The sequence below is a fragment of the Rhinopithecus roxellana genome, chromosome 16, assembly GCF_007565055.1.
Source record: "Rhinopithecus roxellana isolate Shanxi Qingling chromosome 16, ASM756505v1, whole genome shotgun sequence".
In the NCBI taxonomy this organism is placed as follows: Eukaryota; Metazoa; Chordata; class Mammalia; order Primates; family Cercopithecidae; genus Rhinopithecus; species Rhinopithecus roxellana.
Genome location: NC_044564.1, coordinates 98,143,544 through 98,157,383, shown reverse-complemented (window position 1 = coordinate 98,157,383; position 13,840 = coordinate 98,143,544). Strand labels below are relative to the sequence as shown.

Below are 13,840 nucleotides of genomic sequence, written 5' to 3'. Positions count from 1 at the left end.
ATCCGCCCGTCTCGGCCTCCCAAAGTGCTGGGATTACAGGCGTGAGCCACCGCACCCGGTCAATGAGACCCCCTTTTGACGCAGGGCAGGTAAGCCCCAAAGTGGAGCTGAGCCCACAAGGGTTCTTGGCTTTGCCCAAGAAAGAATTCAAGGGCAAGTTGGAGGCAGAAGAAAACGGCTTTATTGAAGTGGCGGCGTTACAGCTCCATGACTGCTCCTGCAGAGCAGGGCTACCCTCTTAGGCAGTCAGGGCAGTTGTGCATTGATATTTACACGTACTTTTAATTACATGCAGATTAAGGGGTGGTTTATGCAGGCGTTCCTAGGGAAGGGGTGGTAACTTTTGGGTCATGGTGCCATTGCCATGGAAAGGGGCGGTAACTCACGAGTGTTGCCATGGCAACGGTAAACTGACTTGGCGCACTGGTGAGCTAGTCTTAGGGAAGGCAGCTTCCTCCCAGGCCCTGTTTTAGTTAGTCCTCAATTTGGTCAGGTATCTCAGCACCATCTCTGAATGGAGTCCTGCCTTCTACCTCACCTTCGTAGAAAGTTTTTGCCAATACATGTCTTCCATCCTCTTAGGTGCATATCTAAGAGGGTACTACTTTTTGGGGGAACTGGCAAATTGTTTTCCAGAGCAGCCGCACCATTTTGTATTCTCACCAGCCCTGTATGGGGGTTCCAATTTCTCCAAACTCTCGCAACCTTTGCGCTTTTCTGTCTTTTTGTTTGTGGCCATCCTAGTGGGTGCGAAGTGGGATGTCGCTGTGGTCATGCTTTGCATTCACCCGATGACTAATCATGTTGAGCCTCTTTTCACAGACTTACGGCCATTCCACAGTAGCCTTTTGAGCTAGGTGTAATCTCCATCTGATAGTGGAGGAAACAGATTCAGAGAGTTGAAGAGACTTGCTTAACGCAAGGGGGTGGTGGGGCTGTGCCTGGGACTTGGGTGTGTCTGTCTCCGAAGCACCGCAGATCCCAATTAAAGGTAGAAGCAGGTCCAGTCTGAGCGGCAGGAGACCTGGTCGCCGCTGCGTTCACTTTGGACAAGTCCTTTCCTCGTTCCGGGTGTCACTTTCTCCTCCGTGCCACTTGGGGCGATATACTTCAAACATCTCTGGCTTCTCTAGGAACCAGAATCTCTAAGATCAATCGTTCTAGTGCGGCGTTTGCCCCGCCCCTTCAGCCCCAGTTGCCAGCGACGCCGGAAGTGCTCGGATCTTTTGGTCTGCGCCCGCCTCCGGCCCGGAAGTGCTTTCTTGGGAAGATGGCGGCTGTGTCGGTGTATGCTCCGCCGGTTGGAGGCTTCTGTTTTGATAACTGCCGCAGGTGCGGCCTTGCCTGGGGCTTGGTTCAGGGAGGGAGTAAGAGTGCGGTGCTCGGGTGGGAGCTGGGCCAAGGCCTGATACGAGAATTCTGAGGGAAGAGTGCATGGCGGGGCCTGTGGCTCGCGGCCCGTGTGACTCAGGGGAATCAGGGCCTGGGCGTGGGTTTCTCCTGAAGCCGGGTCTGCTCTCCCACCTTCGCAGCGCACTCGGCCACCGTTTATCTCCGTCTCCTGAGGCACGTCACGGCCCCTCTCTGAGACTGTCTTCGTTGGAAAACGGGAGAACAGTGCTGATGGGAGGATTCATTAAACAGATGGGCGTGAAAACAAATAGCAGCTTTATGGAGTTCTCTGTTAGGCAGTGTTCATGCCAGTGCTGCGCGATGTGGTCCTGCCCTTTCAACACTTCATTCTCTCATTTGCTCTCAGGAATGCCGTCTTGGAAGCCGATTTTGCCAAGAGGGGGTACAAGCTTCCAAAGGCCCGGAAAACTGGCACTACCATCGCTGGGGTGGTCTATAAGGTAAGCCAGGTTAGGGTAAGAGCAGCAGTGACTGAACTGGTAACAGGAATCAGAACACTTGGCTTCCTCTGTCTCTCCCGGCTCGGTCTGGAAAGGCAAATACTAGAGAATACATCAGGAGACCGTCTTTCAGGAGGGACTGCTTTTGTCTGGTTTTGTGAGCTTCTTAACAGTTTATGTTCTTTCCTCACTTTGCTGAGTTTTTTTTTCCTTTTTTCCTTTTTTTTTTCTTTAACAGGTCAGTTAGCTTCTTAATTACTAGTTTAGGAAGCCGAAGTATGTGATGGGAGATCACGAGATTTGGGGTCAGACAGGTCTGTCTCACCTTTGAACTCTATAATGCTGATTCCGATTTCGGGCAGCTCACTTTCCTTCTCACAGGTCTCCTTCAGATGCATCAAATGGAGATAACTCCTGCCTTAAATTGTTGTAAACGTCAAAAGAGATAATGATTACCTGGGCAACTTGTTTTAAGGAAGAGCAACATGTTTTAAAAGGAAATTGACTGATGGCTACTTTAATGGGAAGATTCCTGAGTCTTAATCCAGGTTTTTTCCAGATTAGCTCTGATTTGCAAGGAATTCACCAGACACCTGAGCCTCACTTGAAACTGGGAGTAATTCTTACCTACTCAGGATTCAATTAGTAGCATATACTAAGAAACTTTTTCTTAAATCCTGAAAGTGTAGCACAATATTTTTGATATGAGTTTTGTCTGGCGTTTTGAGATTAGGGGAGCATGGTATGGCCAACATAGTATTCCCTAAAGTAGAATGGAGAGTTGTGGTTGGTTTATATTTGTAATATTGTTTAAAAACTTTTTTTTTTTCAATAGGATGGCATAGTTCTTGGAGCAGATACAAGAGCAACTGAAGGGATGGTTGTTGCTGACAAGAACTGTTCAAAAATACACTTCATATCTCCTAATATTTAGTAAGTATTGATTCATTTGAATAACTCTTACACTTTCAAACGTGTCAGGGGTAGAAATTGACCTTCCTGTGCTCTTCACTAAAACCTGTTGTTCAACCTGTATTTTCTATCTCCTTTAAATGGCATTTCTATCCACCGGTTACCCAAGCTAGTCATCTTCAAGTCCTCTCTTTGCTTCAGTCTCCAATTGAATTAGTAGCCAGTTTTGCCCTCCCTGTGCCTCTTGAATCCATTCCCTCCTATCCTTTCCTTTGCTAAGGCTCTAGTTTGGGTTCTTTCCTTCTGTTTCTTTTTTTCAAACATTAACTTGAACCATAGAGGTTCTTTTTTCTTAGCTGGACTATTGCAGTTATTTAATTTGCCTCTCTTAGGCATCCTGTTGTTCACTCTTCTGCCATATTGGGTTTTGTAAAACATAGATCTGATGACGTTCCTTTGTTAAAAAGCTTTTCATGAGACTTGTCACATTTCCACATGACTTTTAGGATAAAAATCAAAATTCTGTGGCCTTGCACAGTCCATAGAAAGCCTACCTTTCAAGCCTTTCTTTGAGTTGCCATCACCCTGTGCTCCAGTTACATCTGAACTGTCCGTATTTCCCTCATCTCCAAGCTATTCCACTGTTGCTTATGTGAGATTCTATTTAGAAACTCTTCCTTCTCTGCTTGTAGAATGTTTTTATTCCGTTTTATTCTGGCTCATGTATAACCTTTTCTTTTCTTTTTTAAATATTTCTTGTTCATTTTTGTTTTTTTTTTCCCTGGGAGAGATGCGGTCTCACTGTGTTGCCTAGGCTGATATTGATCTTCTGGTCTCAAGTGATCCTCCCGCCTGGGTCTCACAAAAAGTGCTGGGATTACAGGCATGAGCCATCATGCCCAGCCTGAAACCTTTTCTTAATGATCAGAATCAATTGCTTTCTCCTCTGGTTTCCCATAGCATTTTGTACCTATGTTACTACAGTGTATTAAATTATGTATTATAATTTTCGTCTTCTTGTGTGTCTTCCACTCAACTTTGAAATCCAGTACAAGTCCTGTCATATTTTCTTTATTCCCAGTGCTTAGTGTAATAACTGGTATCTGATAGTAAATGGTAGATGTTGAATTGCGAGACTTTTAACACACCTTGCACTTCTGTACAACTTGGATATATTTGTAGCGTTAATGAAATGCGCAGTCTTATCACAGAAACCAATAATTTCGTATGTTCCATTGGGCCACAGATAATATATTTACATATAACTAGATGCATTTTCTTAATTTTCTGGTCATTTAAGATTGATTAAACATAAAAGTTACGGCATAGATATACTTAAAAACATCTCTCTGGGTACCTGGACTTCTTGGAAGTTATCCAAGAACCCCCTACTTCTAATTGAGCCCTCTGATAATTGGATTTCAACTAAGTTTCTAATTGGATTTTTCAGTTGTTGTGGTGCTGGGACAGCTGCAGACACAGACATGACAACCCAGCTCATTTCTTCCAACTTGGAGCTCCACTCCCTCTCCACTGGCCGTCTTCCCAGAGTTGTGACAGCCAATCGGATGCTGAAGCAGATGCTTTTCAGGTAAGTTTCCAGAATGGGGATTCCTGATGGTATCTTTTTCTCATATCTTAGATTTTTTCAGCCAGGAGAAGCCTAGAAAGTAGCAAAAAAGCCTTCAGAAATACACATTTTGTTCCAGAAATCAGTTGTTAATGTTAAAGAGCCACTTTAAATGGTTTTTGATAGTGCATTTGAATTTCTGGGGCCTGATTTTTTTCATGAGTAAATCACATGTCACCAGTTGAGTCATTTCCTGAAGCATAGGTATATTACTGGATAAGAGAAACTTTTTTGCTCATATAAGAAAGTTATAGCTGGAGGAACTATGAATTTGTGTTGTGAAACTACTCTCTCCTCCCCATAAACACAAAGCCAAATGAATGTCTCCCCTTCCCCCCGCCCCCTTTAGGGGCAAAATAACAATGAATGAAAAGTGGTATTTATAATTGGCTGTCAGTAGGTATGATAATATTAATATTAACCAACCTTTATCTACCTCTTACTCTGTTCCAGGATCTATGTTAAAGTGCTTTACGCACGATCTCATCCTTTTAACTCTGAGATAGGGGCTATTAGGCTCTCCTATTTGTAAGTGAACAAAGTGAAGTTTAAAGAGGTGCAGTAGCTTGCCTGACCTGACCTTCATTCTCTGCTGACTCACAGCTCATATTAGTAGTTTTGTTTCTCTTTCTCCTTTAATAATTGCATCATTACCTTATGTTTATATGGGTCTTGGGAGTTTTCAAAGTGCATTTTCTTACTTGCTTCTCATAAGAGAAGCAGTGATTATAGGAGAAATACCCTGGGCATTTAGTCTTGGGTGGAATACTGGCTTCTCCTTTAGGGACCTGCCTTACCTTTAACATATTCTTTGCCTTTTTCCTTCTATGTGAAATGGATATCATAATACCTGCCCCTAGCAGGGTTGTTGTGAGAATTAAAGGGGAGCATGGATAGACAGTAAAGATTTTGAACTGGTGGCTTATAGGCCATCAGCTTGTAGAGAAATTTATTTGGGTCATATGGCTGTTTTTTTTTTTTTTTTTTAAATAGTGGCTAATAATTATAGATGGGTAGATTTGAATTAAAAGTCTAGATTTTGGCTTGGCACGGTGGCACATGCCTGTAATCCCAGCACTTTGGGAGGCCAGGGTTCGCGAATTACCTGAGGTAAGGAGTTCGAGACCAGCCTGGCCAACATGGTGAAACGTCTCTACCAAAAGTACAAAAATTAGCCAGGCGTGGTGGCACTCGCCTGTAATCCCAGCTACTCAGGAGGCTGAGACAGGAGAATCGCTTGAACCTGGGAGGTGGAGGTTGCAGTGAGCCAAGGTCACGCCACTGCACTCTAGCCTGGGCGACAGAACAAGACTCTGTCTCAAAAAAAAAAAAAAGTCTAGATTTCTGTCTTTTGAAAACATTCAGAAACACGTGGCCATAATCTTCGGGAACTCATTGGTGGATGTTGCCTTAGAAGTGGGAGTGGGTGCTCTGTCACATTCTCTGCCTGGCTCACTTCACTGTTCCCTTCAGGGCCCTGGCTTTCCTGAGAATTTGCAGGTCCTCATCTGTGTGTCTAGCATGGCCTGTGGGTTTTCAGTAGTGTATATGAAGTTGAGGGTAGCCTTGTAGCAAGGCCAGTAGTATAGTTCCCATTTTACAAATGAGACCAAAGCCTAGAGTCATATGGGTCATATGGATAGGAAGCCTAGTCTACCCAATTGCTGCTTTGTGTTTGTGTACATATCATTGTTCTAATCCAGGAGAATTATTGCCAACCAAATTCTTCCAGTACAGTGAGTAGAACTTGTTAAAGCACACCTATTGATCAGATTTCTGAAGAGATTTGTGGATTTTAATTTTAAATATAAAGCTCCCTCTGGTGGCTTGCTTGGCACATTATATGTAAGGCTTTTTTGAAAACTTTTTTTCTACACAATGTGTCTTATGTAATAAAGGCAATTTTCAAGCTTTTAAAATTGCCGCAAATAGAATGTTTCAAGATTCCTTGTAATGTCATTTAAAACAATTAGCAAAATAATCTAGCACATGTTTCTGTTAATCACTTTAGAATGTTTTAAGAATTCTAAAGTCTCGGCTGGGCGCGGTGGCTCACGCCTGTAATCTCAGCACTTTGGGAGGTCGAGGCGGGTGGACCACGAAGTCAGGAGATTGAGACCATCCTGGCTAACATGGTAAAACCCCGTCTCTACTAAAAATACAAAAAATTAGCCGGGCGTAGTGGCAGGCACCTGTAGTCCTTAAGCTACTCAGGAGGCTGAGGCAGGAGAATGGCGTGAACCCGGGAAGTGGAGCTTGGCAGTGAGTCAAGATGGTGCCACTGTACTCCTGCCTGGGTGAAAGTGCGAGACTCCGTCTCAAAAAAAAAAAATCCTAGTCTCTTTTTTCAGTGTTTTGTCATTTTTTAGTTTAAGATACTTTGCAAAAGTTAAATTTTATCAAATTTTGAGAGGAACATTTAAAAATATAAACCAGCATAATAGTTATAGTCTTTTATGTCCTCTTACATTTTTGGTGAGTTACATAAAATGAGAGTGGTTTAAGGAAAGAGTTTAGGATTTGACTTTAGAACTTTGGTTCACCTCCCACCTACAGCACTGACTGTTGTGTTAATTTGTGTGATTCTTTCTCAATAAAATGAGGATTATAGTTTGTCTGTCTGACTTTTGAGGAGGACAGTAATAAAGAAGCTAGGCTCTGACCTTGCATACTACAGAGCCTACTGCATAGTTAGAGCCCCATAAAATTCAGTCTGGAAAGGAGTACAAGGTGTTCTTGGTACTGCTGTACTTTTTTTTTTTTTTTTTTTTTTCTGAACTGCACATTTCCATGTATGTGAGTCAGTGAGAAAATAAGGTTTGATAAACAGAAGTGACCTCTTTTCCCTTACTTAAGCACTGCCTTTATCTCACACCTATGCTGGCTCGATGTAGTTGATGTAAGTAATGCTTGTTCTTTGGGCATGGAGCCTTCTTGTTGAGTTTCATAGAAATATTAGTGAAATGCTGTTCTGTGTTCTGGAAACTATTACTTGAATATGTAGAGGCTCTTACATTGTAACTTTTTTTCTAATAAACTTGTACATTTATTGTAGGAAATTTAGAAAATACTGAAAAGCCCAAAGAACAAAATGAACATTTTGCCATTCAGGGAGCATCACTCTTGGTTTACTGTATATTATTCCAGTCTTCTGTCTTCTAAGTTCTTCCCTTCCTCTCTTCCTTTTATATTACTATTACATGTTCATGGTAAAAACAAAACAAAGCTGGAAGATACAAACAAAAAGAATATAGAAAGCTACCTGAATTCCTGCCACCCACAAGCAATTAGTGCTAAGAGATTATTACACACCCTTCAAAGTTTTAAAAATGTGTTCAGTAATATTTATTTAAAAATGGGATTATAGTTGTACTGACTCTTTATAGAACAGCCTAATCTTTTCACCTAACAGTGTGTCTTGAATGGGTTCTATACTAGGGCATTTCAAAATGAAAATAACTGTTGTTAAAATTATAAAAATGTAATTGTAAAAAATGTAGACACTAGAAACCTGGATAGAAGGAAGTAAATGCCGCCTGATGTTCTGCCACTTAGACACATACACTGTAAATTTTTGAAGATCTATTTTTTCATACCTTTTGTTCTAGACATGTATCCTTGTATGTATGCATTTAAAAGAATGAACTGTTTGTGTGTTGTTTTGTAATTTCCCATATGTACATAATAGTATGTTACAAATATTGTTCCAGTCAGTAGATGAGTTTTTCTCTTGAACCCATAGAGAAGTTCTGAATACTTGTAACTCTCCTGAAATCAGAAAAAATGTTTATGTATACTCTTATGGGGGAAAGTTTCCACAATTGTAATCAGTTTTTAAGAGGGCTCTGTGACCCATAAAAGCCTAAGAACTATTAATCAGTATCATAATTTTTGGTGGTGTCGTAGTATCCGTTTTGTGGCTGTGTTACAAATTAACCAATTTTTGAACATTAACGAAATTGCCCATTTTAAGGTATTTAAGGTATTATTAGGTATTCTATGAACGCTTTGGAACGTAGAACCTTTGGGTTCTAGTGTGATTAATTCCTTAGACTGTATTCTAGAATAAATGCACATTTATTTAGTTTTGCACATTTAACATTTTGAGAGATGTTGTCAGAGCTCTCCCTTAACAAACGTTCTACCATCAGTAGCAAAGGAGAAAATGCAGCATGATTGTTAAATTTTATTTTATTTTAGATAGGATATCTTTCTGTTGCCCAGGCTGGAGTGCAGTGGCATGATCATGGCTTACTTAAAAACAGTGCATGGTGGATGACTTGAGCCTTAAAATTCTAGGCTCAAGTCATCTGCCTGCCTCAGCCTCTTGAGTAGCTGGGACTAAAGGCCCATGTCACCATGCATGGCTGATTTTTTTGTTGTGTTTGTTTTTTTAAACTTTTTGTAGACGATGTCTCACTATGTTGCCTAGGCTAGTCTCAAACTCCTGGCCTCAAGTAATCCTCCTGCCATGACCTCCCTAGGTTTTGGGAGGCGTGAGCCACCGCACTCAGCTTAGCGTGATTTTTAATGATTGTATGATGTTCTGTTGTACAGCCGGATCAGTTTAGCTGCTTCTCCCTCTGCCTGTTTCCACTTTTTTAATCATCATAAACAATGCTGTTGTAAACATCCTTGTGCATTCATTTCTGTATATTTGTCTGTTCATATCCTTAGAATAGAATAGAGTCCTGGTAGAATCTCTGGATGAGTAAATTACTGAAATTTTAACGATTTCAATAATTTGCCAAAACATCTTGATTCTTTTAAAGGCATCTAACAGTTTATATTTTAGCTTGGAAGGCAACTAGCTGATTATTATTGACTTTATTTAAATACCCTGTTCAGTAGACAGTTGGCATAGTAGAATAGGCACTGGACTAGTTGAGGGTGGTGGGACTGGGCGATTGTGGCTTCTCTTTCTGGAGCCCTTGGCCCTAGTCTGACCCTGCTGCTAGCTCGTGTAGCCTTGAACCAGTTTCTTCCCTTGTCTGGGGCTCTGTTCTCTTTTTAGACTACTTCTAAAATCTTTTCCTAGGAAGTTCTTGAAGTTTTTACTTATAAATGGAAGGTTCTTTTTGAAATAACAATTTGGTAATCAAGGAACAGGGCAAGTATTGGACCACTGTTCTGTTTACTTAGAGCACTTCTGGATGGGCGGCTATGTCTCAGACAAAGTTATGACTTTGGTTCTTGTGTTAATTTGTTTGTATCAGTTTTAATGATTACATTGTTTGGCAAATTCAGTATGTGTTGGTTTTGTTTTTCTTCCCAAAGAGCTAAGGGCTCACAGTGGAGAACTTTAAATCCAGCATGTTTATCTAGCACAGCAATTCTAATGTTAAAAAACTGTACCAAATACAGGGAGAGGAATCTATAGAAATGGAAAAAAGGGTCCAAAGGAACAAATATGTGCACAATTAAATGGAGATGGGGTGGGTGGAAAATGTATTCCTGTGATGTTCCTGAAGAAGTATGAGTTTATCCTGTGTGTACTAGCAGTGGTTTCTTAGGTTATCATGGAGTTATTTTAATATTCACTTTCCTGAATGATGAAATATTTTCTTTTGATATGCGTTTATATATATGATTATAATATGGGTTAATTCAAAGGCAAAGGTGTTTCAACATGAGCTGTTTTTCTGTTTGGGCTGTGGTGAGGTTGATTTTTTTTTTTTTTTTCCTGAGACAACTCTTGTTCTGTCCCCCAGGCTGGAGTGCAGTGGCGTGAACATGGCTCACTGCAACCTCAGCCTCTCAGGCTCAAGGGATCCTCTCACTTCAGCCTCCCGAGTATCTGGGACTACAGGTGCATGCCACCACGTCTTGCTAATTTTTTGTAGTTTTTGTGGACTCAAGCAATTCGCCCACCTCGGCCTCCTAAAATGCTGGGGTTGTAGGTGTGAGCCACCATGCCTGGCCTTTGCGGCCAGGTTGATAATTTGCATAGTGGAACAGCTGAGTTTAGCACCTCATTGTTAACTTTGGAGGTAGCGTAGGTGCTGATCACAGAGAGGTGTGATGGGAAAAGTGCTGATAATCTTTGGAGTCAACCCAATTTGGTTCTGAGACCAGGCAAGTTCTTAATGTCTCTGGGTTGGTTTTCTTTTCTCTAAAATGGGAATGATAATGCTGTCTTTTAAAGGGGACTGTGGGCTGGGTGGGGTGGCTCACACCTGTAATCCCAGCATTTTGGGAGGCCGAGGTGGGAGGATTGCTTGAGTCCAGGAGTTTGAGACCAGCCTGGGCAACATGGCAAGACCCCAGCTCTACAAAAAAAATACAAAAATTAGCCAGGTGTAGTCCCAGCTACTCAGGAGGCTGAGGTGGGAGGATTGCTTGAGCCTGGGGAGGTTGAGGCTACAGTGAACCATGATAATAACCACTGTACTCCAGCCTGGGTGACAGAGTGAGACCCTGTCTCAAAAATAATAATAATAATGGGGGCTGTGAGGCTGAGCTGAAATGAGGTGTATGGAGTGCCTCACATAATTTATACTGGCTGATACTAGATGTTCATCTAATGTTCCCTTCCCTTTTTTGTTCCCATCAAAACAATAACCCCTTAATGAAACAGTCTTAAAGAAAGCTTTTTGTTTTTGTTTTCTGACTTCTCATGCAACTTTTGGCTGAGTTACAGTGATGTTCTGTGGACTCATGTTTTTTTTCTTATGCATACTCTGATCACCAGGTATCAAGGTTACATTGGTGCAGCTCTAGTTTTAGGAGGAGTAGATGTTACTGGACCTCACCTCTACAGCATCTATCCTCACGGATCAACTGATAAGTTGCCTTATGTCACCATGGGTGAGTGTAACGTTCCCCTGATGTTTCAGAGTACTCTTACTTACTAAGATGGTCTCTTGAAGAGCTGGTCTGTTTTCTCTTAGAAGAGGAGGTGCAATACAGTGCTTTGATTCATTCAGCAAATATTTACTGAGTTCCTACTACAGATTAGGCCCTGTTCTAGGTGCTTGGTATATAGCAGTGAACACAATTCTAATAGTGATTCCTGCCCTCGAGGAGTTTATATTTTAGTGAGGGTAAATAGACAATAAACAAATGTGAGAAGTATAATACACAGGTATTATAAATATATTTATAGATAAATATACACAGGTTATGCAACCTGTGTGTTATGAATATATTTTTTATAGTCTGAAATCTGAAATGCTCCAAAATCCTAAAGTTTTTGAGTGCCAACATGATTCTCATTGGAACATTTTTATTTGTATTATTTTTTCTTTTTCGAGATGGATTTTTGCTCTGTTGCCCAGGCTGGAGTGCAGTGGCATGATCTTGGCTCACTGCAATCTCTGCCTGCCAGGTTCAAGTGATTCTTCTGCCTCAGCGTCCCAAGTGGCTGGGATGATAGGTGTGTGCCACCATGCCTGGCTAATTTTTTGTAGTTTTAGTAGAGATGAGGTTTCACCGTGTTGGCTAGGCTGGTCTCAAACTCCTGACCTCAAGTAATCTGCCTGCCTCGGTCTTCCAAAATGCTTGAATGGATTATAGGCATGAGCCACTCTGCCCAGCCTCGTTGGAGCATTTTTGATTCTGGAGTTTTGGATTAGGGATGCTGAATTGGGTGAGTATAATGTAGATATTCTAAAACCTGAAATCTGAAACACTTCTGGTCCCTAGCATTTTGGATAAGGGCTACTCAGCCTGTGTTAAAAAGTGATATTAAGAAAAAAAGGTAATACGGATGGTGTTGTACTATAGTTAAGATACTATCTTTGAGAGAAACTGAGTCAAGTTCATACGGAAATGCTCTATTTTTTACATCTGCATATGAATTTGCAATGATCTTAAAATAGTAAATTCACACATGATAAGGGGACTTGGGAGTTGTAGGCAGGGGCTGGGGTGGAGGCAGATGGCAGTGTTAAATAGAAAGATCAGTGCCAGGCATCGTGGCTCATACCTGTAATCCAGTGCTTTAGGAGCCTGAGGTGGGAGGATTGCTTGAGGCCAGGAGTTTAAGACCAGCCTAGGCAAACATAGCAAGATCCAGTCTGTACCAAAAAAAAAAAAAAAATAATAATATATATATATATATATATATATATATATATAAAAGCTGGGTGTGGTGGTGTGTGCCTATAGTCCCAGTTGCTCGGGAGGCTGAGGCAGAAGGATTGCATGAGCCCGGGAGTTTGAGGTTGCAGTGAGCTGTGATCAAGCCTTTGTACTGCATCCTGGGCAACAGAGTGAGACCTTGTCTGTTAAAAAAAAAAAAGGATAGGTCTTATGAAGAAGATAAGATTTGAGTAGAATTCTAGAGTAGAAGCCTCACATTGAAACTTGTCGGGTACATTTTGACCTACAGGAGTGATCATGGTCCTTCTGTACTACTTAATCTCTGAGGGATTAGGGTATTTGATTTCTGTCTGAACCTCGATTTCCTCACCTGTGAAGTGGTATCAGCAATACCTACCACACCAAGTTGTGATGGTTGGAAATAACATACATAAAGCATGTGCTCCAATACCTGGTCTGTAAATAGTAGTTATTTTTCCCCCCTCTCTTCCTCATTTGCTAACCAGCGTTTTGCATTTATGCTTTAGCTCTAGCTGCTAGATTAGGAGATTTTTTTTCTTTTGACACTTTCTCACTCTGTTGCACAGGCTGGAGTACAGTGGTGCAATCACAGCTCACTGCCACCTCAACCTCCCCGGGCTCAGGTGGTCCACCCATCGCAGCCTCCTGAGTAGCTGTGACTACAGCCACGTTCTGCCACACCCGTCTAATTTTTGTGTTTTTTGTAGAGATGGGATTTCGCCATGTTGCCCAGGTTGGTCTCGAACTCCTGGGCTCAGGTGATCTGCCTGCTCCGGCCTCCCAAAGTGCTGAGATTATAGGCGTCTGATAATTTTTTTTTTAATGACTGCAAAAAATAGTGATAAAATTATATTTGGAAGAATTGGGATTTTCAAGTTCTAACATTTACGTTATTGCTTCTGGGTCAAATTGCATAGGTCCAGAACTTCGAACAGGTTGTGTGTATTGTGTAGCTGGTGTTTTTCCAGCTGTCGTTTACCTCTTATATTTTCCGTCTTGGTGTCTTGGCTCCACATCTAGGAAAACTGCTGCCTTGAGTAGTTTGGAAATTGCCAGTTTGAGACTTTGCTATGCCATTGTGTTATTATCTAGCCTCTTACGAGGTTTTTATATAACAGATGTTCACTGTTTGTTGGGGAGAATGATTTACCCCCAGATACCATATGGATGAATCTTTGCAATTATTCTAAAATGACGATGCTTATGGTAATTTTAGAATTTTTCTGAATTGCTTTATTCAAATGTATTTGGTATCTCCATCAAAGTATTGCTTTTATTTCTCCCCATCTGATACCTTTACATGGTGGTAAAGGTGGAATAACCTTTTCATTAAGTAGTTTTATTTCTTCTCTTTTGTACTTAAATTTCAGACTGCAGAAAA

At 41.3% G+C, this 13,840-nt stretch overlaps 1 protein-coding gene across 1 annotated transcript in view; it reads left to right on the top strand.

Moving 5' to 3' along the window:
• The first annotated feature begins 1,208 nt into the window (after positions 1-1,208).
• PSMB7 (proteasome 20S subunit beta 7) overlaps positions 1,209-13,840 on the top strand; it is a 62,325-nt gene continuing 49,693 nt past the window's right edge. Inside the window, exons 1-5 of the mRNA XM_010365842.2 lie at positions 1,209-1,332; positions 1,760-1,853; positions 2,689-2,786; positions 4,216-4,356; positions 11,087-11,202. Coding sequence (XP_010364144.1) covers positions 1,271-1,332; positions 1,760-1,853; positions 2,689-2,786; positions 4,216-4,356; positions 11,087-11,202 — 511 coding nt within the window. The 5' untranslated portion in view covers positions 1,209-1,270. The remainder of the gene's footprint in view (positions 1,333-1,759; positions 1,854-2,688; positions 2,787-4,215; positions 4,357-11,086; positions 11,203-13,840) is intronic.